The sequence below is a fragment of the Capricornis sumatraensis genome, chromosome 4, assembly GCF_032405125.1.
Source record: "Capricornis sumatraensis isolate serow.1 chromosome 4, serow.2, whole genome shotgun sequence".
Classification (NCBI taxonomy): Eukaryota; Metazoa; Chordata; class Mammalia; order Artiodactyla; family Bovidae; genus Capricornis; species Capricornis sumatraensis.
The window spans coordinates 11978428-12004889 of record NC_091072.1 but is presented as its reverse complement, the minus strand read 5'-3'; the positions used below and the strand labels follow the sequence as shown (position 1 = coordinate 12004889).

At 40.0% G+C, this 26462-nt stretch overlaps 1 protein-coding gene across 2 annotated transcripts in view; it reads right to left on the bottom strand.

Moving 5' to 3' along the window:
• The window catches only part of NSD3 (nuclear receptor binding SET domain protein 3), a 97569-nt gene that overhangs the window by 34680 nt on the left and 36427 nt on the right, over positions 1-26462 (bottom strand). The window contains exons 3-10 of one of the 2 annotated variants that reach the window (XM_068970894.1): positions 20396-20467; positions 19766-19928; positions 13596-13750; positions 11354-11869; positions 9324-9450; positions 4762-4862; positions 2416-2461; positions 214-1508 (exon numbers count right to left, since the gene is read on the bottom strand). In XM_068970894.1, coding sequence (XP_068826995.1) covers positions 1426-1508; positions 2416-2461; positions 4762-4862; positions 9324-9450; positions 11354-11869; positions 13596-13750; positions 19766-19928; positions 20396-20467 — 1263 coding nt within the window. In that variant the 3' untranslated portion in view covers positions 214-1425. Of the gene's footprint in view, positions 1-213; positions 1509-2415; positions 2462-4761; positions 4863-9323; positions 9451-11353; positions 11870-13595; positions 13751-19765; positions 19929-20395; positions 20468-26462 lie in introns of those variants that run through there. The other variant, XM_068970893.1, reaches the window with a different exon arrangement.

Here is a 26462-nt window from a genome sequence, read left to right as displayed (position 1 = left end):
TCGGTGGAGGGCAGTTACTGTGACCATTACAAGTGCTGCAGCACCGCGACACACATCATGCCATCTAGGCGACACAGTGCTGAGGGCTGTAAACAGACAATCAATGTTCAAGTGCAGCCAAATCACGAACAGCTGGATGAGAGGCCTCTGTGTGGAACTGGTGCGGGAAGGAATAAGTATGAAAAAAAAAAAAAGGCAGAGAATAGTGTAGAATTTTTTTTTTTTTTTAAACTGTGTGTAATACAAATCCGGCCAAAACAATAGTGCAAAAAGTTACAAAGCAACAATCTCTCAGGCTAATGCAGTATAGGCTATACAGAAACAGCCACGATGGAACGTGTGGATCAGCCACGGTGGATACCAAAGGAATCAAGGAGACGCTTAATATTTCAACCCACAGTTTTGTGTTTGGGACATTTTTTTTCCCCAAAAAATTTCCATACAACAGACAGACATCTTAGATCAGCCCAGGAAGCTATGGTGGAGGTGTGCAGTCCAGAAGAGACCCAGGAGGAACAGGTCTCCCGAGGGCCGTGAAGATCCGCAAAGGCTGGGCGGGGAGCAGTACTTGGTGTGTGGCCACGGTCTGTGGTGGAGGATGTGGACCTCGTGAGACTGCTCAGGTTAACCGGAACCTCGTCATCACATCCCATCCTACAAGGTTTTCAACTGAGGGTTTCCTTACATCTATAAAGTGAGGGTGCCTGCCCATGTTAACGCTGATTTAAAAAAAAAAAAAAACACAAGTACACAAATCTATCTCCTTCATTGTTGGTGTACGGACCCAGAACACCACCACAACATATTTCCTTGGCCTAAAAGATCACTGGATTAACAAGGAGTTTTAAGAGAGGAACAGGAGTGCTGTACTGAGAGGCTTTCGGAGGGAAACACAGGTACCGCCATTTCCGATGAGTTTCTGAAAATGCTAGAAAAAGGACAGACTGCCCACAGGCAGCCACCACGCTGTTCTCCATGATAACGGCACTAATGTTAAAAAAAATAAGAGCTTTTAATGATTGTAATGTATACAGTTTGGGCTGTTTGGCAAAACCCTGCGATGTGCATTAATGATGCTTTATTTAAAAACGCAAAACCGAAAAAAAAACAAAAAACAAAAAAACCCCCAAAAACAGTCCATGTTGAAATTGATCAATGTAAGTTAAACGATGGTTTTTTTAGGCTGGACCCATGATTTAAGCTGTACCCATCCAGCTCAGACCAAAAAAAAAAAAAAAAAATCATTTGAATGTTAAAGCAATTGTTCAGAGTCTTGAAGAAGAAACCAGGCAGGAAAACGCCAATAGTGATGATTGGCAAAATCAAAATCGAAAACAAAGAAACTGTTTTATCGAGCCGCCGACAAAGAAATCTTGCATGGAGACTACAAGTCTGGAGTTTCTGGGATGAAATTGTACAGGAATCTCAGTCCACAGTTTCCTCAATCGCTGCGGAGACGGAGCTGTCACTGAATCTGACAGAGCCCTGCACGCCCCGGTCCGCCGACCCTGTGGAATGGTGGAAACACAACGCAATCAGGCCTCCTAATCTCGCAGCGATCGCGATGTCTTTTCTTGGAGCTCCGCCAAGCAGTGTTCCCTCCGAGAGGCTGTTCAGTTCTGCTGAGGATCTCCACGGAGACCATCGCTGCAGACTTCTCCCCGAGAATGCAGAGAGGCTGGTGTTTTTTTTTTTAATAATGCAATTTGCCCAGAGTAAACTACAGGCATTAAATACAGTCTGATCTCACCAAAAACGCACGAATCAATGCTATGGAGTTTGTACTGCAGTCAAATTGCACACAGAAAGTACAGACTTAAGTTTAAGGTTTCTTAAACTTTGTGCATATCTCAAATAGATTCTGCATAAGATCAGCAAATAATGGCCATAAGTAGGCTATGAATCATTGTAATTTACAAAAAAAAAGATTTTACAGCACTGTAAGAATAAACGTGGTAAGATTTTTTTTTTTTCAATCAGGTGGTCTCGTCTGATTTGTCATAGTCCAGGTTTGCCAGCTATTGACATAGCTACTATTCGGTATTCAGTCGAATACCAAAAAAAGTGGATTCGTCACATCCCTAGTTTATAAACCAGTGAAACCCCAGAATCTTAAGGAGAAAAGTTGCAAACAGGTATTAAGCCTACATGGTGTTCTCCAATTTACCAAAACGAACAAGACTTTTCACATGGAGGCACAGAGTAAGATCAACTCTAAGAGACACACACGCAGGCAGGCGCGCGCGCACGCACACACACACAAACACAGGGGAATGCTTCAGTTTCACACAAATCATTGACTGAAGAGCGACAACAATGATTTACAAAGACACACAAAAATACATGAAATACGAAGAATTCTTTAAAATTGGTTTTAATTGAGGAAAATGCAGAGCAACATTATAAATAACTCACCTTTTTGTAATCCAGTCTTCACTGTAGCCTGAGGAACTGTTTCAACCTGTTTTGGACAGAAAAATACAGCATGAGTGGGGAATTTTTCTTTCCTTCTGCTAAATTAACAGTGGGGGGGGGGGATAATACGGCCATCAATCTAAGTCACGATGAGCAATGAATGTATCTGAAATCTGGACATGGTCCCGTTTTCTGGGTAAAGCTGTCTCAGGGTCAGGGAGGGTTTCAGTCCGAGCTGCCTGTGCTGGGCGCCAAGGGCAACACTCAGCCACATGCGCTCGGGCAGCCCTCTCCCACTGCTTCCTCAGTGCCTGAAGACAACCCAGATGCTTTCCTCCTCATCTGGGAGGCAGGAGAGGGGCTGTTTGTACAAGCAGCCCAGGGGATGCTGTAAACTCCACCCGCCCCAAAGATGTTTAGGGTAATTTTTTACTTACTATGATACTCCTCTCTTACTATGATAGGCTCCTCTGTCCATGGGATTTTCCAGGCAATAGTACTGGAGTGGATTGCCATTTCCTTCTCCAGGGGATCTTCCCAACCCAGGACTCGAACCTGAGTCTCCTGCGTTGTAGACAGACGCTTTACCGTCTGAGCCACCAGGGAAGTCCCACTACGATACTCAGGTCAATGCAACTCACAACCACTTTAAAGATCCTCCGTGCCTGCACTGACATCTAAGTTGCTGGGGATCAGGACTCTCTCTGTAGAGAGTGCTATGGGGGTCCATACAGCTGGAAGCTCAATACTTTTGCTGCTAGTACAAACTTAAGTTTGCAATATTGCAAAAGCGCTTTCTTGAGTGTCTTATGAACAGTGTCTTGATCCTACATTAGGACAGCGAGATCAGAAGTTACCCTGCCAAAGGATATGTAAAACGCGTGGTAACTGGAGGGCTGAACTGTTGGAATTGAAGGAAGGATGCTCTTTGGAGGAGTTCCTGCTTAAGCTACAAACTGAATTTTAGTTTTCTTTGAGATGTGGTGAAATATGCATGTTGCAACACATTTGTAAATATTTAAGGATTATTCTAAGTTTTTTTAAAAATTTTTTTATTTTTTATTTTTTATAACAGGTAGAAAAAAGCATACAACAGAAGAGCTTTTACAAGATACAATTGGCGATACAAATATAAAATCTTCTAAATAATCACTGGTATTGTTCTGCTACTAACACAGTGGCATTAACAATCTGTCCCATTTTTTGGTACTCATTCTCCTTATTAATTTTAGTCTGGCTGGTCACAGAGTGAACTGGGGAACCAGCTGGCAAAGTCACAACTTCATTTTGGTAAGGAATACTGTAGACCTGCAAGAGCTTAGAAAGATTTATTGGAATATAATTTCCTAAGTATGAAAGCTAATGATGATAAAAGAAAGTCAAATTAGTATACTATTGAAATTTGTGTTAAACTATTTCTCAGAAAATTGTTTTACATGCTTGCTGATACCACAACGCACCCACAAAATCACCTCAAGTTTGGAAGTTTAAAATTCTGAAGGAAATCATTTGTACAGAAAACTCCACATTCTTCTAAATGTATTTGAGTGGTTTTAAAAATAGAAAGCTTATTGGAACTAATACTATTCACAATTCTTTTTGTTTAATAGCAGCTGTCTGGTCTGTAAAAATGAATATCTTTTTACTTTAAACAATGAAGAGAAATTCTGACTGTGAGCTTAAGTTAAAGGAGTAATGGTTTCTAAAAATTTCTTTGAAAATGTAACTTAGTATGCCTATTACTACAATGATTACACTGGCTGAATACCCTTCAGTCAACGTGCCCCTCCCTTTTTAAACTTAAACAGTGTATATCTGATAACCCAATAACAGGTGAGTGCCCTTCTACTGGGAAAACAACATTCCAAAAAAATCTGTGATACCTGCAGAAAAACCAGATCATTTATGATTATGTTTCTTAAATAAAACTCTTACAGTTAAATTAATTTGATTTGTTTAAAAAATAAAATTAACAGATAGTAGCAGCTTAGGTCAAAAATTAAAATTAAAAAGGAACTCAGAGATGGTTCCAAATAAAAATCATGAAAACATGAAATCATTTTGCTCATAACAGAAAATTCAAAATAAATGAGAGGAATTTTTAAAACTCTTGGACCACTGGTTTCCCACCTCCTGAAGCCTGACTGTTTTCTGTGAAAATGCTTGAAGCAGAATCACAGGGATGCTGTCTTAGAAGTGGGTACTGGAATTCATCAGGACAGAAGCATGAGAGAGTCCAGAAGGGAAATCCAGTGTGGGGGAGGTCTCGCCTTCTTTTAAGGTACCAACATAAGCCACAACATCTACAAATACAAGGCTTTAACTCTCTACAGGTAGGAAGCCAACCTGCTCCTTTTTGATCTTCTTCTTTGGCACAACCTCAGTGGATTTCTCCGATTCAGAACGAGTTCTAATTGATCTTCTCTGCTGCTTCTTTTCTACTGAGCCTAAAAGATAATTTAAACAAGCAAATAAAAACTCACTCGAGGATGCCTTGACATTGAAATAATTAAGATCTGACCAAATTCCCTGCTTTTCTCATCCATTACCGTTGGTCTTGTAACTACAAATCATTAAAAACTATTAAAACACTTGAGAGTACACAAAAAACCTTAGGTTAAATTGTCAAGGCTGGTAAGTTGAGACTAGGATTCCTGAAAGACCCTAAACTATACAAATAAAGAGGGATTAATTTCTAAAAAATTATATAGTCAAACTAAAACAGACTATAAACACACGTAGGCAATAATAAGTGAAGGAATGAAGGGATGGCGGGAATGTATGAAAACAACTGCATTCTCAGTTGACATTAGGAAGTAATGGTTCAAAATTTATTCAGTACTATGTATTTTGCATTAACAAATAAATTAATTCTACCTTTAAAATGCTTAACAGGGCTGGCTGCTGGTTGTAATATTGTTATATTATTAACAACCAAAGAGAAAAAAGGAGGAAAAATACAAAAATGTGATGAACAATGAATCATTAATTTGACTATCAAGGGACTAGACTCCTTTAAAAATAATTAGTCATGGAAAACTCACTGAAAAAATTTTCAAGCCTGTTAATATTAAATAGTGAAAAAAAGAAACTAAGAAGGTTTTTAAACAGTAAGAGTCTTTGCAATAAAACACATCATTTCAGTTCAGTCCCTCAGTTGTATCCAACTCTGCGACCCTGTTTTGGAAAGGATAAAACTGACATTTAAGGCCACAGTGTGAGAAAACACTAAGTCAGGAATGGATCCCACTATGGTTCATTCTGTGACCCAAAGCAGGAAAAGCCCTTTCAGCACAGCTATTATCTTCTCAGCACTTGGACCACCTGAATAGTCCTCGCTAGATGATAAGCACCTTGCAGAAGCTACCTCAATAAAGTGTTCACATCACCTGTATATTTCTTGGTTTCATTAGTCTTGTCTATGGGGAAACGGCTCTCCTCACCTTTGTTCAAAGCCCAAACAAGGAAGGATCCCATTACTTTTTAGGGGGCAGAAGCAGGCAGTCTGACGATAACGTATTGTTTCTGAACTGTGCTTAATTAATTTCTAGCACAGAAGTCACACAGTGAAGGTGTCCTTTACTCTCACTCTTCTCTTTACACTGATGGAAACGTTAACTAAAACAACAGGCATCCCACCCTCACAGACACCGGAGTATTCCAGAGATCCGCATTTCAGTTTAGTTAGCAATACTCAAGTACCTACCAGGAAAGAGGAAAATGAAACTAGAACTGCATAAGACAAACAAACAAACAAAAAGCTTTCTTATTTTGAGGATGACAATATATAATTGTTCCATCAAGAGCAAATGATATTTGATCTATTATCTTATAAAGATAAGGCAATGTGGTGACTCCTTCAAATTATTCTGAAAGCTACCCAAGGAACACATCAACTCTACTATGTTTTAAAACATTGGACTTCCCTGGTGGCCCAGAGGTTAAGGATCTGCCTTGCAATGCAGGCGGACACCGGTTTGATCCTTTGGTCCAGGGAATATCCCATTGCTGAGCAACTAAACCCATGTGCCACAGCTACGGAGCCTGTGCTCTAGTCCCCTCGAGCTGCAAAACTACGGAAGCCTGCATGCCTGGAGCCCGTGCACCACAAGAGAAGCCGCTGCAATGAGAAGTCCACGCACTGTAACTGCAGAGTAGCCCCCGCTCAAGACAACCAGAGAAAGCCCAGGTGCAGCAATGAAGACCCAGCTCAGCCAAAAATAAAAATAAATAAAATTTAGATAAAATAAATATACTAAAAATGGGAATTCCCTAATGGTCCAAAGGTTAGGACTCCATGCTTCCACTGCAGGGGACACGGGTTGGATCCCTGGTCAGGGAGCTAAGATCACGCAAGACATGTGGCACAGCCAAAACAACAAAACCGAAAAAGTGAAACAAAAAAACAAAAAAAACCCCTAAACAATGAAAAAGTATTCTGTTTATGTTCTAAGGGATAAGAAGTGAGCATCTCTGGATTTGGAAAATAGCATAGAGATCTTGTATAAATGCAAATATGATTCCTCAAACCACAGAAAAGTAGCAGTGCCACACATTCTAGGTAGTGCCTAAATTTACTAAGAAAAAGCCTGAGAATTCTCCATGAGTAGTTAACGCCAACTGAGATGATGACGATGCAATCAGTTTCTGAAGGGAGACCAGGTCTCTTTTCTGACTTTTCAACCACAAAAGTTTTTCCACAAGGAGCAAAATGGTTATTTAAGGAGACAAAATATGCTTATCAGCTACATCTGGCAACCAAATTTAAACCAAGGTCAAAGCTTTAGACCGATCATCCATAACCTAAGGTCACAAAATCTAATTACATATGTCTGCCTAAGGCAGAAACTGAACTTTTCCTCAATATAAAGAATAATAACTGGACTTTCCCTGGTGGCTCAGTGGTAAAGAATCCACCTGCCAGTGCAGGAGACACGGGTTTGATCCCTGATCTGGGAAGATCCCACATGCTTCGGGCCAAGTTAAGTCCCTGCGCCACAACTACTAAGCCTGTGCTCTAGAGCCTGGGAGCCACAACTACTGAGTCCACGTGCCCTCGAGCCCATGCCCCGCAACAAGAGAAGCCGCCGCAACAGAAAGCCTGTAAGTAGCACCGCAAGTAGAGAACAGCCTCCGCCCTCTGCAACTAGAGAAGAGCTGCGCAGCAACGAAGCCCCAGCACAGCCAACAATAAATAAAATTATTTTTAAAAAAAGAATTACAACCTTCCACAGCTTCAAAAAATAAAAAGGAAAGAAGAAAATTCACAGTAGAACGTAAATGGAAAGGACAACATGAAGATAAAATGTTCAGTAGCTGAGGGGAAGAAAACACCAAGCTCTGTTAAAAGTCAAAGTTTAATATTGAAGATCAATCTAATATTCTATGCAGAATTTACTTTCTCCCTAGTTCGGAGAAAAACGGATGTTTAATGATCCTCCTAGTGTAAGTATCATGCTGACATTCAGACAAATTACTACCCGTTCAGTGTAAAGAAAGATGACAAAACCTGGACCTAACTACAAAGAGCTGAGGCCAACCGTCTTGTGGCATCTAAGAAGGTAACAAAAACATTCAACTATGGCTAATTAATGCAGGATCTTCTAAGTCCATTATTCATTGCTTCAACATTGTAATTTCATTTTTTATACAGGATTCTGAAACGACGCAAGTTGCAAGTGTGGTTCTGGACTTGGCTGCTCTCCCCTGGAATGCAGCCTCCTCTCCCGAATCGCTCCTGGATGAAGGCTTCCTGTTTACTCGCCCCTCCACGAATACGCCACCATCTCTCCCCGTCCTGCAGGCCTGTCACTTTGTTTTAAAAGAAAAGTAGCCCAAGTTCTTTCCTGAATAATGCTGTTTTTATTTAACTTTTGTAAGAAGAATTTTAACTCAAAATTTCCTTTACAAAAATATTTACCTCTTAGTGTCACTCAATTACAGGTTTGCCTGAATTATTATTGATCTAAGACTACTACCTCAGGTCTCAAGACTTTAATCCTTCTGGACAATTATTTGGTCACTTCTTAGATTCCAAAAAAATTTCAAAAGAACAGGGAAGAAGTTCAAAAGGGAGAGGATATATGTATATGTATAGCTGGTTCACTCTGCTATACAGTAGAAAATAACACTGTTTTAAAGCAACTATACTCCAACAAAATTTAAAAAAAAAAAAAAACAGAAACAGAAACAAAGTGAAACATACTCCTTTCTTCTAAGATTTCAAATGATCAAGTTAGTTGATATCTAACTCTTTTCTTGACAGCTGTATGCAGCAGTAATACTGTTACATAAACCAAACCAACCAGACACTCAATTTAAGTTACAAGTCAGTCTTTGCCTATTCCAAAGGCACAATCTTACTGAATATAGGGATTACTCCTTTGAGTAATACTAATGAATCTTGGATTTCAATTCAAGCTATCTGTTAATCAGAGAAGATTCTAATAAGAGAGTTAGGCCTGAGACCCTCAGCTACCAGTATCTAGCACACCTAAGGGAAATGGAAAAAGCGTGGGCATCCACCAATTTGAGTTCCACAGGGGATAAAGGAGGAAATAGGAAGTATGTGTTAACAGTGCTGGAAAAGCTAAAGCTGTTATTTTCACGCAGAGAGATCATCAAATGATGCATCTGTCAGATATGTATAGATTTTATAACTATACTCTTTTCATCATAGAATCCTATTATTTAAATTCCTATAGGAAAAATAACTATCACTGTTACTATCAATAAAGCTCTTTGGTCCCTAAACCATTCTCTATTGAAATAATTGCCTTGATAATTTGATTTTTTAAAAATATAACTTGATTCTGATAATGAAGGTTTCCTAGGAAAACAGTTGCCATGTGATCATCCAGCAGAACCAAGACCTCAAATGGGTCTGTGTACTCTATACTCATACCCACCTGCAGAACCAGATGTTGCTTCAGGAGATGACATATTCTGAGTTGCCTTTTCATTCCTCTGGTTTGGTGTAGAAATTATAAGTCTGTCTTGTCCCCTGACACTTATTTCTGTTTTGTTACCAATTCCCTTCAAAATAAGGCAAATTAAAAAACAAACAGGTGATTACCAGACAAATGGCATTGTTGGCTTATAAAGATGGCTTAAGACCATTCATAATGTGCTTGGATTTTTTATTGCAGTTACTTTATTATCCTTGCCATTATCAGAACAATTTTATTAAGTCATCAGGTTGTATTCTAAAATGTATGATGAGATTATTCAGGGGGAAAAAAACTATTTGTTAAGCCCAGATGATGAATGTCACTAAAAAAAAAACCTGCACTACCTATTCTTCTGTCAAAACCAAAACATTTTCTAGTCTGAACAGTCTCTTCCTTTACCCACATCACAGTAAGAGAACTGTAGTCATTTTTGTATGGTAAAGTACCCTACTACATGGATAAAAATGCCAACGTGTCTTTGAAAGACAAGACTCTCCTTAGATCACAGAAGTATGACCAAACTGTGCACCCAATAAACAATTTGGAGCAGACAGAAGTCCCATTTCAGTTCTGTCTCATTTTAGGTATTTTTTAATGCAGTGAAATAAGAGTGATTAAATAAATATAATATACGTATTTTTAAAGCCTTCATTTTTAAAAGGTCAGTTTTACCTCAAATTTCATTTAAATACCACTCTTTGGAGGGGGGTGACTAAGTTTAACTTGTGCATCCCAAAGCTGATAAAAACCAGCTCCAAGAATGAAGCCAATTCATATTAAAAAAGCACGCAAAGGATTTATTTGCTAGTCAAAGCTGTTCACAGAACCAAATGGGGACTGTAACTTAAGTTTTTCCAAGGAGCTTCGTCTTAGTGAAATTAGTTGATTCTATAGGCAAAAACAGGTTAACAGAGGACATTTACACCTTTGGAAAATATATCACTGATGAGGCGTCCTTATATTTAATTATTTTCATGAGCAAGTGACACTGTTAAGAAATAACCACAGAATTCTTCAAAACTTGTACACATCCATGCGTGTGAGCTCAGTTGCTAAGTCGTGTTCGACTCTTTTGCAACCCCATGGACTGTAGCCCACCACGTTCCTCTGTCCATGGGATTTTCCAGGCAAGAATACTGGAGTGGGGTGCCATTTTCTTCTCCAGGGGGTCTTCTCGACCCAGAGATCAAACATGCATCTCCTGCATTGGCAGGCGGTTCATTACTGAGCCACAAGGGAATCCCACACAACCATGAGGAGCCACTAAATTGAATACACAAGCCCATGGTTATGGGGTGGGCTGGGAGGGTAGTGAGGAGGTATATTAAAAACGACAAATGTTATAAAAGTTTTAAAGCCTTAAACTCAAAGTGCCCTGACTGGAGGCCCAGGGCTGGCTGAGGAAGGCATTCTCTCTGAAGAGGCTGAATTCATGCCCCTACCCAGGCTATCACCATGGTTCATTGTGACAGGACACACACAGCTCTGGTATTTCCCTAAAATGCATGAGCACCCCAAGCCAACATGAGCCGAACAAAATTGCTGGTGCCACCAAATGGATCAGCAGGTACAATGATTACAATGGTTAATTCAGATAAATGACAGAGATGATTTAATCAGAAGCATACTTTGCAACTAAAAAAAAAAGCTAACCACACAAACTAGAAACGGGCAAAGTGCCCAGTTTTTTCCCATGATTTTAGGGAGCTGAGCTCAATTTTGGCTGCACAGCTCAAGATTAATCTAGTACAGATGGGGATATTACAAAAGAGGGGGGGGAAAGAAGGAAAACAAAGCATTTTTGCCTATGTCCTTTTTGCCCCCATCTTAAACATAGTAAACTGACTGTACATTTCAAGTGTGGTGAATACAAAGGGTATTTAGATGATGACCTTGTGTTATCTGGGTTTTTTTTTTTTTTAATGCCAACAATGACTACTTACTAGACACCTGGGCTCCCCCAGAAAACCCATGAGAAAAGGAGATACCTTCGTCGAATAAACAAACTGATCGATAAATTTCCCATCTCCTGTAGCATTCTGCAGAGCAAACACTTGTTCAATTTTCACCACGGGAGACATGTTACACTTTTGCAAGTCCAGGCTCCCTTTGTGCATGGTGATGGACGCTGGTAGGGATTTCCTCGCTGCCGCCGTTTTCCAGGCCACTTTCACGGGAGGGGGCTCGTCCTCGTCCAGGCCCGTGTGCCGCCGCTGGCTGTGTCTCCGCATTTCAGTACCTGAGGGCGAGGAGGCTGCCTCGCCTGTGTTGGTCTGTTCTGGCTGCACATTGAGCACGGACCTCGGTCTTCGGGGCTTTTTCACTTCAGCTTTGGAGGCAACATTCTTTTTCGCTTGGGATAAAGTCTCCTCAGGCTGTTTATCAATATAGATGAAAGTGTACTGTTCTATCCTCTCCTCCCGGGTCATAGTCAGCGCTTTCTCTGCATGGGCAATGCCGATGTCCCACTGGGCACGTTCTCTTTGAGGCCGCGGTTTCCGAATCTGGAAAGAAAGATGCAGGCATTAAGGAACACGCTTTATTCTAACTGGGCTTCCCTGGTGGCGGAGTTGGTAATGAATCTGCCTGTAATGCAGGGGACCCAGGTTTGATTCCTAGTCGGGAAGGTCCCCTGGAGGCGGGCATGACAACCCACTCCAGTATTCTCACCTGGAGAATCCCATGGACCTAGGATCCTGGTGGGCTACAGTCCATGGAGTCGCAAAGAGTCGGACACGACCGAGCGACTAACACTTTACTTCAACAGGGACATTGAAACCCATGCGTATTTCCCATGTGGTCTTATAGTCTTTCCAGGTGTGCATACACACCTTCAGGGTCTTCAGGCAAATAAAGGAAATGTTCTGAGCCTGTAATTCTGATGGATCCGTGCTACTACCGAGGACACGCAGGTCCACTCTCTCTGATGGTAAACCCTTCCCTGTCGCCCACTCTGCTGGACGAGTCCCTCCAAGGAGTTGTCCTCTTCATATCACAGTCATAAAAAGCTAGCAATGATGATGGCGGAGAGAAGGAAGGTGACAGAAATGATTGCTTTCAGTGGCCTAGGAAACACAAACATTAAAAATGTCACCCTCAAGCTCAGGGGTGCTGCACAGACCACAGCAGAACTAAGGGAGAGGCAGAAAACCAGGGTTTGGAGCTATGCGGCCGGCTTGTGCCAGGATGCAAACAGGGTGCAGAGAAAGGAGAGCCCCGAGGAACACGTGGCAGTCGACAAGACCCAAGAAGACAGGAACATATGAGGGGAAAAATAAACCTGAATCACAGTTTCCACATTCCTGATCAGATGACTGGATTGGCAAGACAGATAAGAAAATTTTGAATAAAGGTATGTGAATGACCAAAGCAAGTAGGAATTAGCCAGGGAGCTTAGACTGAGGGAGCCAGAAATTAGCTAATGGAACCATCAGACAGTATAGTATGTGTCAAACACTGACATTTAAATTTGTAACATGTTACAGAATGTTTGATGAAAGTCATCAAAATCCTCTGAAAAATATTTAGCTTACTGTGAAAACAGAACACATTTCTGAATCACCAGAGGCCCACACTAAATTAGTCGAGTTAAAAAATCTCGACCAGACACATTATCAAGAATACAGGTCCAAATTCTAATACGTCCACCACCACATCATCTTTGGTTCCATTACTAATGTGACCTTGGCTGAACCAACTACTCAAGCTTTCTGTACCTCAATCTCTTCATCTGTAGAAACAGGAATAACAGTATCTACACCTCATTGACATTATAATGAAGATTAAATGGATTAACACATAAATAAAATGCTTAGAAAAGTGCCTGTCTCAGTGTAAGTACTAAATATTTTTAAAATATTTTACTTTCATAGAACAATTTTGCTAAACAAGCATAAAGGGGAATTAGGGCAGGATGCCGAAATTAAGTGAAAAGAATAGAAATCTCTGACAATATCCATATTTCAGTAGCATCTATTAGACTTTATGCATTTGAATTCAAATCAAAATAGAAGCCAAAATTGTATTAAGCAGAAAAAGTTTTCGAGAGGACTGTGATGTTGTTTATATGATATGTAAAATTTGACAGTGATAATAAATTATTAAGGTTGAACTTAGAGGACTAAAATAAATCATTCTAATTGCCTGAATTCAAGTACGAAAAGCTCTACTAAATTATTAAGTCCCTTAAAATCCGCGTTCAGTTGATCATGTTTCTATGTCATCAGTCACCTTCTGCTTTTCAGAGTGATTGCTGGCTTGTCTGGTCGCTTCAGCCAGTAGTTCCTCATACTGTTTGTGGCCTTTATACTCTCGGACCCGCTTCTCATGAACCCACGCCCTCTCTGGCTGGTTGCTAAAAAACTGGACGTGATACTCCCGGGCACCTGCAAGCAAAAATTCTTGTTAGCCATTTCACGGCATAAGCAGCCACATATATTTTGCCAAAAATGTGAACCTAAGCTGGGTTCCCTGGTTTACTCTTATTAAAACTTGTAATTTTGGGATCATCCAAAGATGCAATCCAACATCTACCAATGACACAACTAATAGCTACTATAAAAATCACCTCAAACAATTAAAATTAGTACAGTGAGTTTTAAGAAGAAAAAAATATTACAAATATTCTGCTCAATATCAGATTTGTTGCCTTGGTTACATGATGTATTTTCACAGGCCTCAAACCTTTTTACAAACAAATCTGGGTATAAATAAATAATTTTTCCTTCAAAAAAGGCCTATTTTCTTGGACTTCTAAAAGCTAAGAGCTGATCAAACTGCTTTTCTCTTGACATAAAAGTGTGGCTGAAACTCCAATACTTAACTACCTGATACGAAGAACTGACTCCTTGGAAAAGACCCTGATGCTGGGAAAGACTGAAGGCAGGAGGAAAAAGGGATGACAGAGGATGAGATGGTTGGATGGCATCACTGACTCAATGGCCATGAGTTTAAGCAAGCTCTGAGAGTTGGTGATGGACAGGGAGGCCTGGCGTGCTGTAGTCCATGGGGTTGCAAAGAGTCAGACACGACTGAGAGACTGAACTGAACTGAAAAGCGTGGCGCACAGACCCAGGAGAACAGGAGTGGTTGCAGAGATCCCCAGGCTCCCATGAGGTCAAAACCTTCGTCATTATAATGAAGAAGATGTCTTTTTTGAGATGTTGACATGTGCAGTCAATACGGCAAGAGCAATGCTGGGTCAGACTGCTGGTATCTCACCACAAATAAAGGCAGTGAGTGACTACAAATTACACTGGTGGTGTATCTTTCATAGTCACATGCTGGCAGTTTAAAAAAAAAAAAGGCCAGTTTTACTTAATGCCCTTGATGAAGCGGTAAAAATGATTAATTTTACTACATCTCAACCCTTTGAGTTTGAGACAGTGAAGGACAGGGAAGCCTGGTGTGCTGCAGTCCATGGAGTCACAAACAGCTGGACACGACTGAGCAACTGAACAACAACAACATCTCGACCCTTGAACATATGTCTTTCTCATATTCTGTGTGATGACACAGGAAGGGTATAAATCACTTCTGTGTGCTTCATATATGATGGCTGTCAAGAGGGGAAAAATTTCTCTGATCGAACCTTGTAGTGACCCAGCCACCTCTTCACAGAACAGCATTTTTACTTGAAAGAATGACTGCAAGGAAAACTAGGTTATTGGAACTTGAGAGTCTGGCAGATATTTTCTTAAAAATGAACAAACACGTTTTTCACTTCAAGAAAAACAACTGATAGTGTTTGTTGCCAATAATAAAATTTGATCTTTCAAGAAAAATTAGAATATTGAAAAACTAGTATCTGTCCCTAGGAATTTTCCAACTTCTCAGTAATCAAAGAATTTTCTGATGAAGTAAGTGGTGACTTAATGAATGTGATTTTTTAAAAACTATCTATAAAGCAATGTGTCAACATTTGGAAGATAGGCACAAAATATGTTTTAAATGGCTAAAATATGATGTTACTAAGTCATAAAAGGCAAAGATCCACTCAAAGTATAAGATAGAACCAATGGATTTTAATGTCATGAAGTACAAAAAGTTTATCAACAGGATTTCAGATTCCATATTGCAACTGACTCACTTCTTGCTGAGTATGGGTGTAATAGCAAAGAAATAGGCCCACAATTATCTGAAAAGGCTATTAAAACACTTCCCTTTTCTGACTACACATCTGTGTGAAGCCAGATTATCTTGCTTTTCTTCAAAGCAACAAACCATAATAGGCTGAATATAGAAGCAGATACAGGAATCTAGTGTTTTCAGTTAAGCAATTGGCAAAAATGTAAAAATACCATTCTCAATTTTTTTGCTTGGGAAAATATTTTTCATAAAACATGAAAACTTTCTGCATATAACAGAAAGTAGATTTTTTTCTAATTGGTAAATATTTTAAATTTTCTCAGCTCTAACTTTTAAATTAACATAAACAGTAATAGATATAACCTATATAAAGCTAAAGTATTTAGAGTCCTCACATTTCAAGAGTAAAAGGGGTTCTGGGACCAAAACATCTGAGAACCACAGCTCTCCAGTGGTGCTACTCTGAGACTGTGGTTCCCAGGGTAAGTGTGCTACAAAGCAGAGACTCTAAGAGTGAGCCTCTAGAAACTATGATAATTTGACACTGCATGATATCTAGGCTCATAATCAGGGATCCTGTGTGTGCGTCTGTGCTAAGTGGCTTCAGGCATGTCTGACTCTCTGTGACCCTATGGACCGTAGCCCGCCAGGCTCCACTGTCCATGGGATTCTCTAGGCAAGAATAGTGGAGTGGGTCCTCCAGGAGATCTTCCCGACCCAGGAATCAAATCCACATCTCTACGTCTCCTGAACTGGCAGGCAGGGTTCTTTAGGACTAGTGCTGCCTGGGAAATCCCCAAGGACCCTGTACCGTATGTTATTTTTTTTGAATGGGGAAGCCTTTCATTTCTCTCATAGTTAATTTTATCATATTGGATAAACCTAGAGTTTGTCATATAGAATGAAGTTCCATATCTGGAGGATGATACTGGGCACCTCTGGCTTCTAACCAAACGTATTGTTATAATCAGAAAAAGCATTTCAGTTTTAACTTTTAAACTTAAAATGAGAAAGACCTAAACAATAAAATACAACTTGAAATAGGTATGTGATCCAAACATCTTTCAATGTGCTTTTCAAAGAATTATCTCTTTATGTGTGAAAACCGTTCACTATGTTTGCCAATGCTAAGAATCTGACTAATAGCAATACTGACTAAAAACAATATGGAAACCAAAGATTACTGTACAAAATTCAAAGTAAATTTTACAAAGCAGTTTAGATAATAAGCAACACAAAATGCTTCTCAGGTATCATGTGTAGAGTGTAATCAATGAAATCAAGTTTTATATTGTTTCTGGTTTTCAGAAAAACTGTCAAAAAACCACTTCATTTAAAACTGTACTGCACAGGCATGCAATGAAATATTATCTTGCAATAAAAAGAGACAACATAGATGAACTTCTAACCATGGTGCTAAGTGAAAAAAACCAGACCTAAAAGGCATCATATCGTATGACTTGATTTATATGAAATGTCCAGAAAAGGCAAATCTACAGAGATGAAAAGTAGCTAGTGGCTGCTTAGGGCTCAGGGGTGCAAGTGGGAGATGAAGAGTGACTGCTAATAGATATGGGACTTCTTTTTTGGGCTGATGAAAAAGTTTTCAGATTAGATTGTGGTGAAAGTGAAAGTCACTCAATCACTTCCAATTCTTTCGTGACCCCAAGGAATAGTTCATGGAATTCTCCAGGCCAGAATATTGGAGTGGGTTGCCATGACTTCCTCCAGGAGATATTCCCTTCCCAGAGATAGAATCCAGGTCTCCCGCACTGCAGGCAGATGCTTTACCGTCTGAGCCACCAGAGAAGCCCAAGAATACTGGAGTAGGTAGCCTATCCCTTTCTCCAGTGGATCTTCCCGACCCAGGAGTTGAACTGGGGTCTCCTGCATTGCAGGTGGATTCTTTACCAGCTGAGCCACAAGGGAAGCCCATCAGATCGTGGTGATGGCTGCATAACTGTAAATGTGCTAAACATCACCAGATTGCACGCTCTAAAAGGGTGAATTTTATGGCATGTAAAACATATCTCAGGAAGGCTATTACTTCAAAAACTACTGCAGAAAAGAGAAAATTGAAGATATTATCAGAAGGTACATTTTTCAAACCTAAATTCTCAGATTTTGGTTTCCTCAACAGTACAAACAAAACTCAGTTTTTCCAGCACTAAAGTACTGAGGACCAGACCAGATTAATTCATAACATGAATGCAAATACTTCCTTTGAAATAAAAGATGAGGCATAAATTGTACCTTCCTTTGTATCCCAGAAAAAAAAAAAATTCTTTATATAATCCCAAAAGGCTGGTTTTCTAAAGGGAGAGAAACTGAGGAACCACAGCTCTCACGTAATGCAGGATTTCAGAATGCTCTGGAGGCCCAGACACGCACTGTTTTATCTAAGAAGGCTTGTCCCTCTTGGGAAATCCTTGTCCCTGTCTTGTCTCATTCAAGATTCACAAATCATTAAAAGTGCAAGGCACTTCAGAGATTAATAGTCCAACACCCTTACTACATAAATGAAAGAACTAGGACTGCCTTCCTCAGTCTCTGTAACTCATGAGCAGGGGGTTCAGTTATTTTCTCCCCTTATTATATACTAGTGGTTAAGAGTGAAGGTGATGGACGAAGATTTCTTTGAGACTCTATTTACAGATCTGAAGCAAGGTGATATTAGGCTCTGCTTCACAGTGTTGATGCCACAAGGGCTGCTTAAGAACACATACAAAGGAGTTGTTTTTGTGTTGTTTTTTTCGGCCATGCCACACAGCATGTGGGCTCTTAGTTCCCTAACCAGGGATCAAACCTGCACTCCTTGCACTGGAAGTATAGAGTCTCAACCACTGGACAGCCAGGGAAGTCCTACAAAAGAACTGTTCAACAGTGATCCTTGCACAAAAGCGGACATCCAACAACGTACTTTTTAAAAAATTTTTATAATTTTGTACTGGGGTACAGCCAATTAACACTGTTGTGATAGTTTCAGGTGCACAGCAAAGGGACTCAGCTACACATGCCTCCATTCTCCCCCAAACTCCCCTCCCATCCAGGCTGCCACATAACACTGAGCAGAGCTCCCTGTGCTAGACAGTAGGTAATGTTGCTTTTTTTTTTAAACTTCTGCCCCACTGAAGCTTCCAGTCTCCCCAACCGTTACTCAGCGCACTATAATGACGAGATGATTGTCTTCTGCATCTGGCTGGATCCCTTGCTGGGTAGCACAAGAGTTGCAAATATGGCAGATCTCATCACAAATCTGACTTGTCGGACCTTTTTTCTCCTCGTAACAGTGAACAGGCACCAATATAGGAAGTTTAAAATGAGAGAAAAAGAAATAGGTGCAAAGTTGTCACAGGCAATAAGGGACTTGACAAGTGATTCCGCAAAGCAAATATCCAGAAATAAATCCCAAACTCCAACCTTCCTTTGGCTACTAATAAGCAAGTCCATTCCTAGGAATCTACCCTACAGATTTTGGTCAAACATCTTCTTAACATTTATTGACATTCCTAAGGTAGGATTCTATGCCATTCATTCAAAGTATACTTATTTATCACATTGAATATTTAGGGATGTTTCAGTAAATTTACAGATTCAAAAATGGAGTAAAAAGAAAGTTTTTAATTAAAAATAAACAAAACCTCAAAAAACCACAAAAACAAAATGGGAGTTAAGGAGGAAAAAAGCATTTTGCAAAATTTATCAGGATGAAAAGCACCTCATTGAGTAAAAAATTAGTACCTACAGGCGTCAAAGATGAAACAAAAATGTTCAAAGAAAGCTTGGCCCAAAGGCCCTTAAGCTCACATAAGGCGTTTCACCACTTACAGGTCTGCTTTCTTTTGGAATTCATACGAGAGGACAGCCAGATGAAGGTTTGTTTGTTTTTAAAATAGAAATGTGAAAGAAATTATAAAACAAACATAGGATGTTTCAAGGGAAAACAAGGACTATGTCAGCTGTAGAGCCTCTCTGCCAGCTAAGATAACCATTGTTATTACACTGTTCATCAAAAACTGACACTGATGTAGGTTCTATCCCTGGGTTGGGAAGGGCCCTGGAGGAGGAAATGGCAACCCACTCCAGTGTCCTTGCCTAGAGACTCCCACGGACAGAGGAGCCTGCCGGGCTGCAGTCCATGGGGTCACACAGAGTTGGACACAACTAAGCACGAATGTGCACACACACACACGTTTTTGTGGTGTCAGATTATATTATCATGTATGTACTTTAATATTCATAACAACACTTAAGAGTCACTTTTTTGCCCCAATACCCATTTTTACTTAACACCCATTCATGCCTCTTCTTACCTCTTGTGTTAATTTTGGTGTGCACCTCAAGCTGGGGGTCACTGGACACCATGCAAGGCCACCAAGGATAGGTTCCCACCTTAGACCAAACAAGATCGCCGACCTGGAACTTCACACCAGCGGACGCCTCTGCTGTAGGAACAGAAGGTAATGTCGGCTGAACCTGTAGGAAAAGGTCATAAAGAACTTTGTCAGTAGAAAAGAAACTTTTGAAAAGAAAAATGTACAAAATACCTCAAACATGCTAACCATGGAAAATTTATCTTCACTCATACTTTTGTCTGATGCCTGCTATCCATATCTAGCAAAAGGGAAGAAGAGAGGAGGAAAATAATTAATAAGCCTCACCCCAAATATTAAAAATAGGATGGATGGTTTCTATCACCCAATTATTGATAAGTGATCTCAAAAATTCACAAGTATGAAAAAATGGTCATAGATTTTAAAAGGAAAGTAATTCCCTAAAAAAAAAAAAAAAAAAAAAAAATTTGACCTCTTAAGCCAGCTCCAAGATTTATTTCAGTATAATTCCTGAAGTAGCAATAGGTGCTATGTGTGTTCTAATTCAATCACTCTGCACCCACCTTTGCACACCATGTCTGGTTACACAGACTTCACTAAGCCACTCACCGGGGGCTCCTCCTTCGGCACTGGCTCTTCTCTTGGTTTTTCCGATTCAGGGTCAACTCTCTCATTTGGTCTCTAGGTGAAAAGAATAAAATGGCAGCAAACCAAAGAACAGTGACACACATACAAAGAAAGAAAGTGCAACAGCAAAGGAAATCAGGGACATACATTAACTGAATACCGTGAGGAGTACAATGTCCACAGCATATGACACTGTCTTAACATCCCATGTCCACTCTACACCACAGCCAACGCTCCTACTTCTTATGCTATCTCTTTAAAAACTTAATTTCTTAATCTGTTGATTCTCATTTTTTTTTAACCTATCAGAGGACAGAAAAATGGGCACTCTGAGATTACTAGTAAGAAGCAACTTGGAATTCTTCTAGAGAACAATTTGGTAATATGTATGAAAAGCCTTAAATTTTCAGACTCTAGCCCAGCAAATCCATTCTAAAAATGTATACTGAAAAAGCACTGATACATACATATATACACACATACATACATACAAAGACAATCACATCGGTGATATTTTACAAGAGCAAATATTAGAATTAGTCTGGATGTCCAAAAGTACAGAGTTAACTAAATAAACTGTAATACAACTAGTTAGTAGAATTTTAATACGAATTTTTAAGTGACACAGAAAAATAACAATACAATGTTATTTGTAAACAACAAACTGCAAAGCAGTTTGTATAGTGTGATTCCAATCCTGGAAAAATAATTTTTATCTGTACAGGAAAAAAAAGAGTAGCAGGATACCACCAGAAGATGGACTACGCGATTTTTTGGATGTGCTTTTCTATATTTGTCAAATTGCCTATAGTAAACATCACATTACTTTTCTAGTCATAAAACCCACAAATACATTATTTAAAAGTTGATTTCTACACACCTTTGAGGAGGCAATTTGGGAGCAAAACTCAAAACAAACTCTTTAGTTTAGCGATTGTATTTTAGGAACCTGTCCTATAGAAATAAACAAAGTGAGAAAATCTAAGCACAGGGATGGTGACTGCAACACGATCTCAAGTCAGTAACCCACACCTATCAACATCTTCACACTTGTTATTTAAAAACAGCCTGTAAGGACTTCTCTGGTGGTCCAGTGGTAAGAATCTGCCTGCCAAGTGCAGGGGGCACAGGCTTGATCCCTGGTCCAGGAAAACTCCACGTGATGCAAACAGCTAAGCCTGGGAGCCTAGAGGCTGTGCCCTGCAACAAGACAAGCCCTCACATCGCAACTGGGGAAAGCCTGTGAGCAACCAAGACCCAGTGCAGCCAAAAAAATAAAATTAAAAAATTCTTTTAAAAAATACCCTGGACTTGCCTTGAAAAATATTTGATACATTGTACAAATAAATTGATTAGAGTAGTTATATTTGAGGAAGGAGATTAGGAAAATGATGAGGAAAGACAGATATCTGTATATTTCATTTTCTGTAAAAAGCAATTGCTTTTGTAATTTAAAATGTTCAAAAACTTTTCTTACTTGTTAAAGAACAGAATTTAATTTAGATGACCTAAAAAAAAGAGAGGTCTAAGAGATCATTAACTTAGGTCTAATTTCACTTAAACTATGGCTAATTCCAAAAAAAAAACTATGGCTAATTCTAGAAGCTACTTAAAATTCTCCATTCAATTAATTCAAGACATTTAAGACACTGCTATAAAAACAAAGCTTTATTAAGTAAAATAAACTGTGAAAATTGTTAGGAAATGATAAGCGAGACTCATATGCCAATTCCCACGTGTGGGTCATTCACTGGACAGTGCCCAGAGAGTTCCTGGGCTGTTCTAGAAGCTGGTGTGTAGTGGTGAAACATACAGATGTGAAGCCTGACCTTAAAGAGCTCACAGGTGGGTAGGACAGACGGACAGACAAATATGAAGCTCCGTTAGTCACTCAATCATGTCTCACTCTTTACAACCCCATGGACTGAAGCCCACCAGGCTCCTCTGTCCATGGGATTCTCCAGGCAAGCATACTGGAGTGGGTTGCCATGCCCTTCTCCAGGCGATCTTCCCGACCCAGGGATTGAACCCTCGTCTTCTGAGTCTCCTGCGTTGCAGGCAGATTCTTTACCCGCTGAACCATTTGGGAATTCAACACAAACATACACTCATACAACGTATGAAGAGAAGTAACAGTGTGTGGGCATGCAGCTATCAGGAAAAGCCTCTCTGAGAAAGTATAATCTGAACCAAAAGAAGAGGAGTTGTAGTCCAGTAAAAAAGCGGGGGAAAGAACATTCCAGAGAATAGCAGCATGTGTGAAGTCTCCGAGGTTAAACAAAGGTAGGAACTTCAAAAGAGCCCTTACGGCAGCCACAACTGCCCCAAAGAGGAGAGAGGTTACAAGACGAGAGGGGAGGAGGCGACCTCACCAGGATCTAGTGAGCCATGTTCAAGGGTTTTATCTCAAGTGCAATGAAAGCCTCAGAGGAGGATTAGGGGGAGAAGTAACACATGCCAATTTCTGTTTTAAAACGATCGTGTTAGCTGTTGTGTGGAGAATATCTTGGAAAGGAGCAAGAGGGGAGGCGGGATGTTTAATCAGGAGGCTACTGAAAATACTGGAAGTAGCCCGCATGGAAGAAGACGGTGGCGGCTCTTCGTGGCACTACGTGAACTCTGTCTGATGGTCTGTGGCGCTGCTATGACTGACTAATCCGATAGGACTCACTCACTGAGCAGGAGAGAGAAACCTATGTTCAAGTGAGAATTCCCCCCCTCCCACCCCCGGTCACTGGTGTGACAAGGCAGTTTAAAAATACTGTCCACATTTGCATAGGCAGCTTCATTTCAGTCCAAAGATATAGAGCAAGCCTTGACCTCAGCTTCTCAATTCTCAAGCTACAGCAGGAGGACAGGGCCACCTGGGCAAGCATGTGTGTAGCTGGGAAAGCAAGTCCTCCTCCTCCCCTGCCTTCAGTCTTGGGGATGTCGGAGCATTTGCGAGGACCTTTAACTCTGAAGCCAGACAGATAAGAGTGACTCATCTCTGCCAAATGATGGAATCCTACTATTGTAAGAGCTGATCTGAAGCTCATAAACATTTCTCCCTTTCTGGATTAAAGACAGGATTTCCTTCAAAACCTTTATATTATTCAAATGTCTTATCTCTTCCTGATTTTCCTGGCTGGTTCCAGGTTGTTCACCTTTCCTTCAAATGAAAGTCGCTCAGTCATGTCCGACTCTTTGCGACCCCCATGGTCTAACACAGTCCATGGAATTCTCCAGGCCAGAATACTGGAGTGGGTAGCCTTTCCCTGCTCCAGGAGATCTTCCCAACCCAGGGTCTCCTGCATTGCAGATGGAATCTTTACCAACTGAGCTATCAGGGAAGCCTGCCTTGCCTTCAGGCTGGCTCGAAACAAAGTTAAAATCACTTTCAAAGAACTAAGTTTGTTTTTTTTTTTAAACACAGTCATTTTAAAAGGAAAGAAATGACAAGGGAGAAAAAGAAGCCTAACAAGATTTATTCTAAGCTTTCAAACTACAAAAATAGAAGAAAAAAGTCAAATAAAGGTGCTGCAATGATAGAATGTGAATATACATTGCAAAATGTGCTAATATGTGACCAAAACAGAAATATCTAGTAGGCATTTGGAGATCTAAGACTTGAGCTCAAAAAGGTAAAGAGAGATAACAGATTACCACAAACATCAATTAAGAAGGGGACTTTTTAAGATGAAATGGTCAATGGCAGTCAAAAGCTTAGGAGTCAAGAAAAATAAGGAGTCAGAAATTGCCAACAGATAAAATATTGCTGGGTATAAAATCCACTTTCCTTTGACTGTTCAAAGGATAGATAAGTTTAAAAGAAATTAAAACTAAACAGGGATTGAAGATACCTTTTTGGTACTAACAGTGTCGCTTTAGGAAGAGAAAGCATCAGAGAAAAAAATGACAGTGAGCAAACTCTTCATAGCTTTAGAGTCATCTTAATTTTAAATGATTTTTATGGGTGTACAATCTCTTTACATTTTTAGCTGATTTCATGTGGAAAGACCTTTTTTATCCAGTAAAGAATCATAGGAAATTTCTTAATCTGGTAGGAAAAAATATGCTAATGGCAGCTAAAATAAAATTCTATTGCCCTAAATATTCCTTTCAAAAAAAAACTGGGGGAATTCCCTGGTGGTGCAGTCATTAGGACGCAGGGCTTTCATTGCCAACACCTGGGTTCAATCCCCGGTCAGGGAATTAAGATCCCACAAGCCACACAGTTCTAACCACACACACACACACACACACACACACACAAATATCTAGTATTTTTATTAAAATCCAAGAAAGAGATTTATCAGGATGAATAATACACATCAAATCTGGCAGAGTTCCAAGTCCTTAAGAGTTTTCAAACATTAAGTAAAATCGTATTCTCTACAGGAACCAAAACCTTGTGTCATCATTGAAGGTGGGAAGAAAAATGTAAAGCCAGTAAACTGCTCATGCATTTTTTCTTTTACTTTCTGAATAACCTGTGAGTTCGTAATGCATATAAACAGTTTCTAAGAATTTTAAGATCGAACAATCTGAGGCTGGAGAACAAGATATAACCTCTAACTTAGTGCTAATGGGGCCAAAGAAGCTGTCTGGCTTTTTATATGTGAAAATGGCAAGTTGAGAGTTACTGCGCCTGGCCTTAGTGGATAAGCCCACCGAGGGCTGGTGGAAGACCAGTGTTTAAACAGAGCCTACGCTCACATGCCTGAGGCATTACACCTGCCAAGGAGGAAGAAGTGCAGAAACATTTCCACATGTTTCTAATTTGGTGGGAGAGAAAGCAGCTAAAGCAGCTTTACAAAATATACAGTTTCAGTAGTGATAGCAGGTCTGCTGCTGCTGAGATGTCTGGACACACATTTTCATTGTTGGAAAGATATACTTAGGTTGTTCCACAGAACAGCCACTCTTTAGAAGGCCAGATAGCTCAGAATTGGGAGGAAATACTCGTAGAGCTAATACTAAGAAAAAAGGAAAGAAAACAGGAGTGAGTGGAATCTTGTTTTTAGATGAGAATTTGTTTGCTTTGTCTGTCTCAAAAAAGAACCTATGAGTGAGCTTTTAAGGAAGAAATATAGATCTGTACATCTAGATATAGTTATCAATGAACCCAGCTTGAGGACAGTCACTCCAGGCACCAGCTCTCCAGGCACCCTTGGGCGTCCGGGGGAGGGGAGGTGTCCAGTGGTGTCTGCAGACACTTCCGTGGGCTTCTCTTTCCCTTCCGAGCCCTCTGTAATGCTGGACGCCAAGGGTGTGGACCTAGACAGCCAGGAGTCACAAGCGTATCAAAAGTTAAAACACTTAAATCAACCATCCTCAAGGAAGCAAAAGGAACGTTGTTCAAGTTAAGGAAACACCTATAAAACCATACACGGTTACAAAAAAAGCAGGCTGATGTGTGCACATCCCTGTCTGCACGGCTTAGCAGAGGCACAGCCCTAACAACAAGCAGGGTCCTGGGACGCTGGCTTCAATGTTCTACTGTCAGAGCACCTGCCCCACATGTGCGATAGAAGTCTGATTAATCAAATTCAACTAACAAGAGCTTAGCTCTTCACTACATTTCTTTGAAAGAAAATGTGGTGCGTCAGGGGAGAAAAACAAGGGAAAAAAAAACAACAACCCTAGATTTTCCCCCAAAGCTCAACTTTCAGGCAATGGTCTTGGTAACATTTACGGCACTCAATGCCACTTACCACGTCTATATCTTCAATCAAACTGACATTCCTTTACCCCAAGAGACTGTAAGATCCTAAATAATGAAATATTAAATTATGCCCCTACAAGATTAATTAAAAAAAGAAAATGAACTAAAACTCTTAAATCACATCTAACCATTTAATTCCTGGATATAACCATTAACTGAAGGTTTAAGTGATATAAACGGCCAGACATAGCAGACAACCAACAAAGACAGAATTGGCTTTAAAGTCTCACTGAAAAGTGACTCCTAGACATATCATTGCACTGAACTGTTTCCTAGATTCCAATAAAGCAAAGAGTGGATATGAAAAATGAAAAGGCTATCTTCTCTTGCCTCTAACTGCTT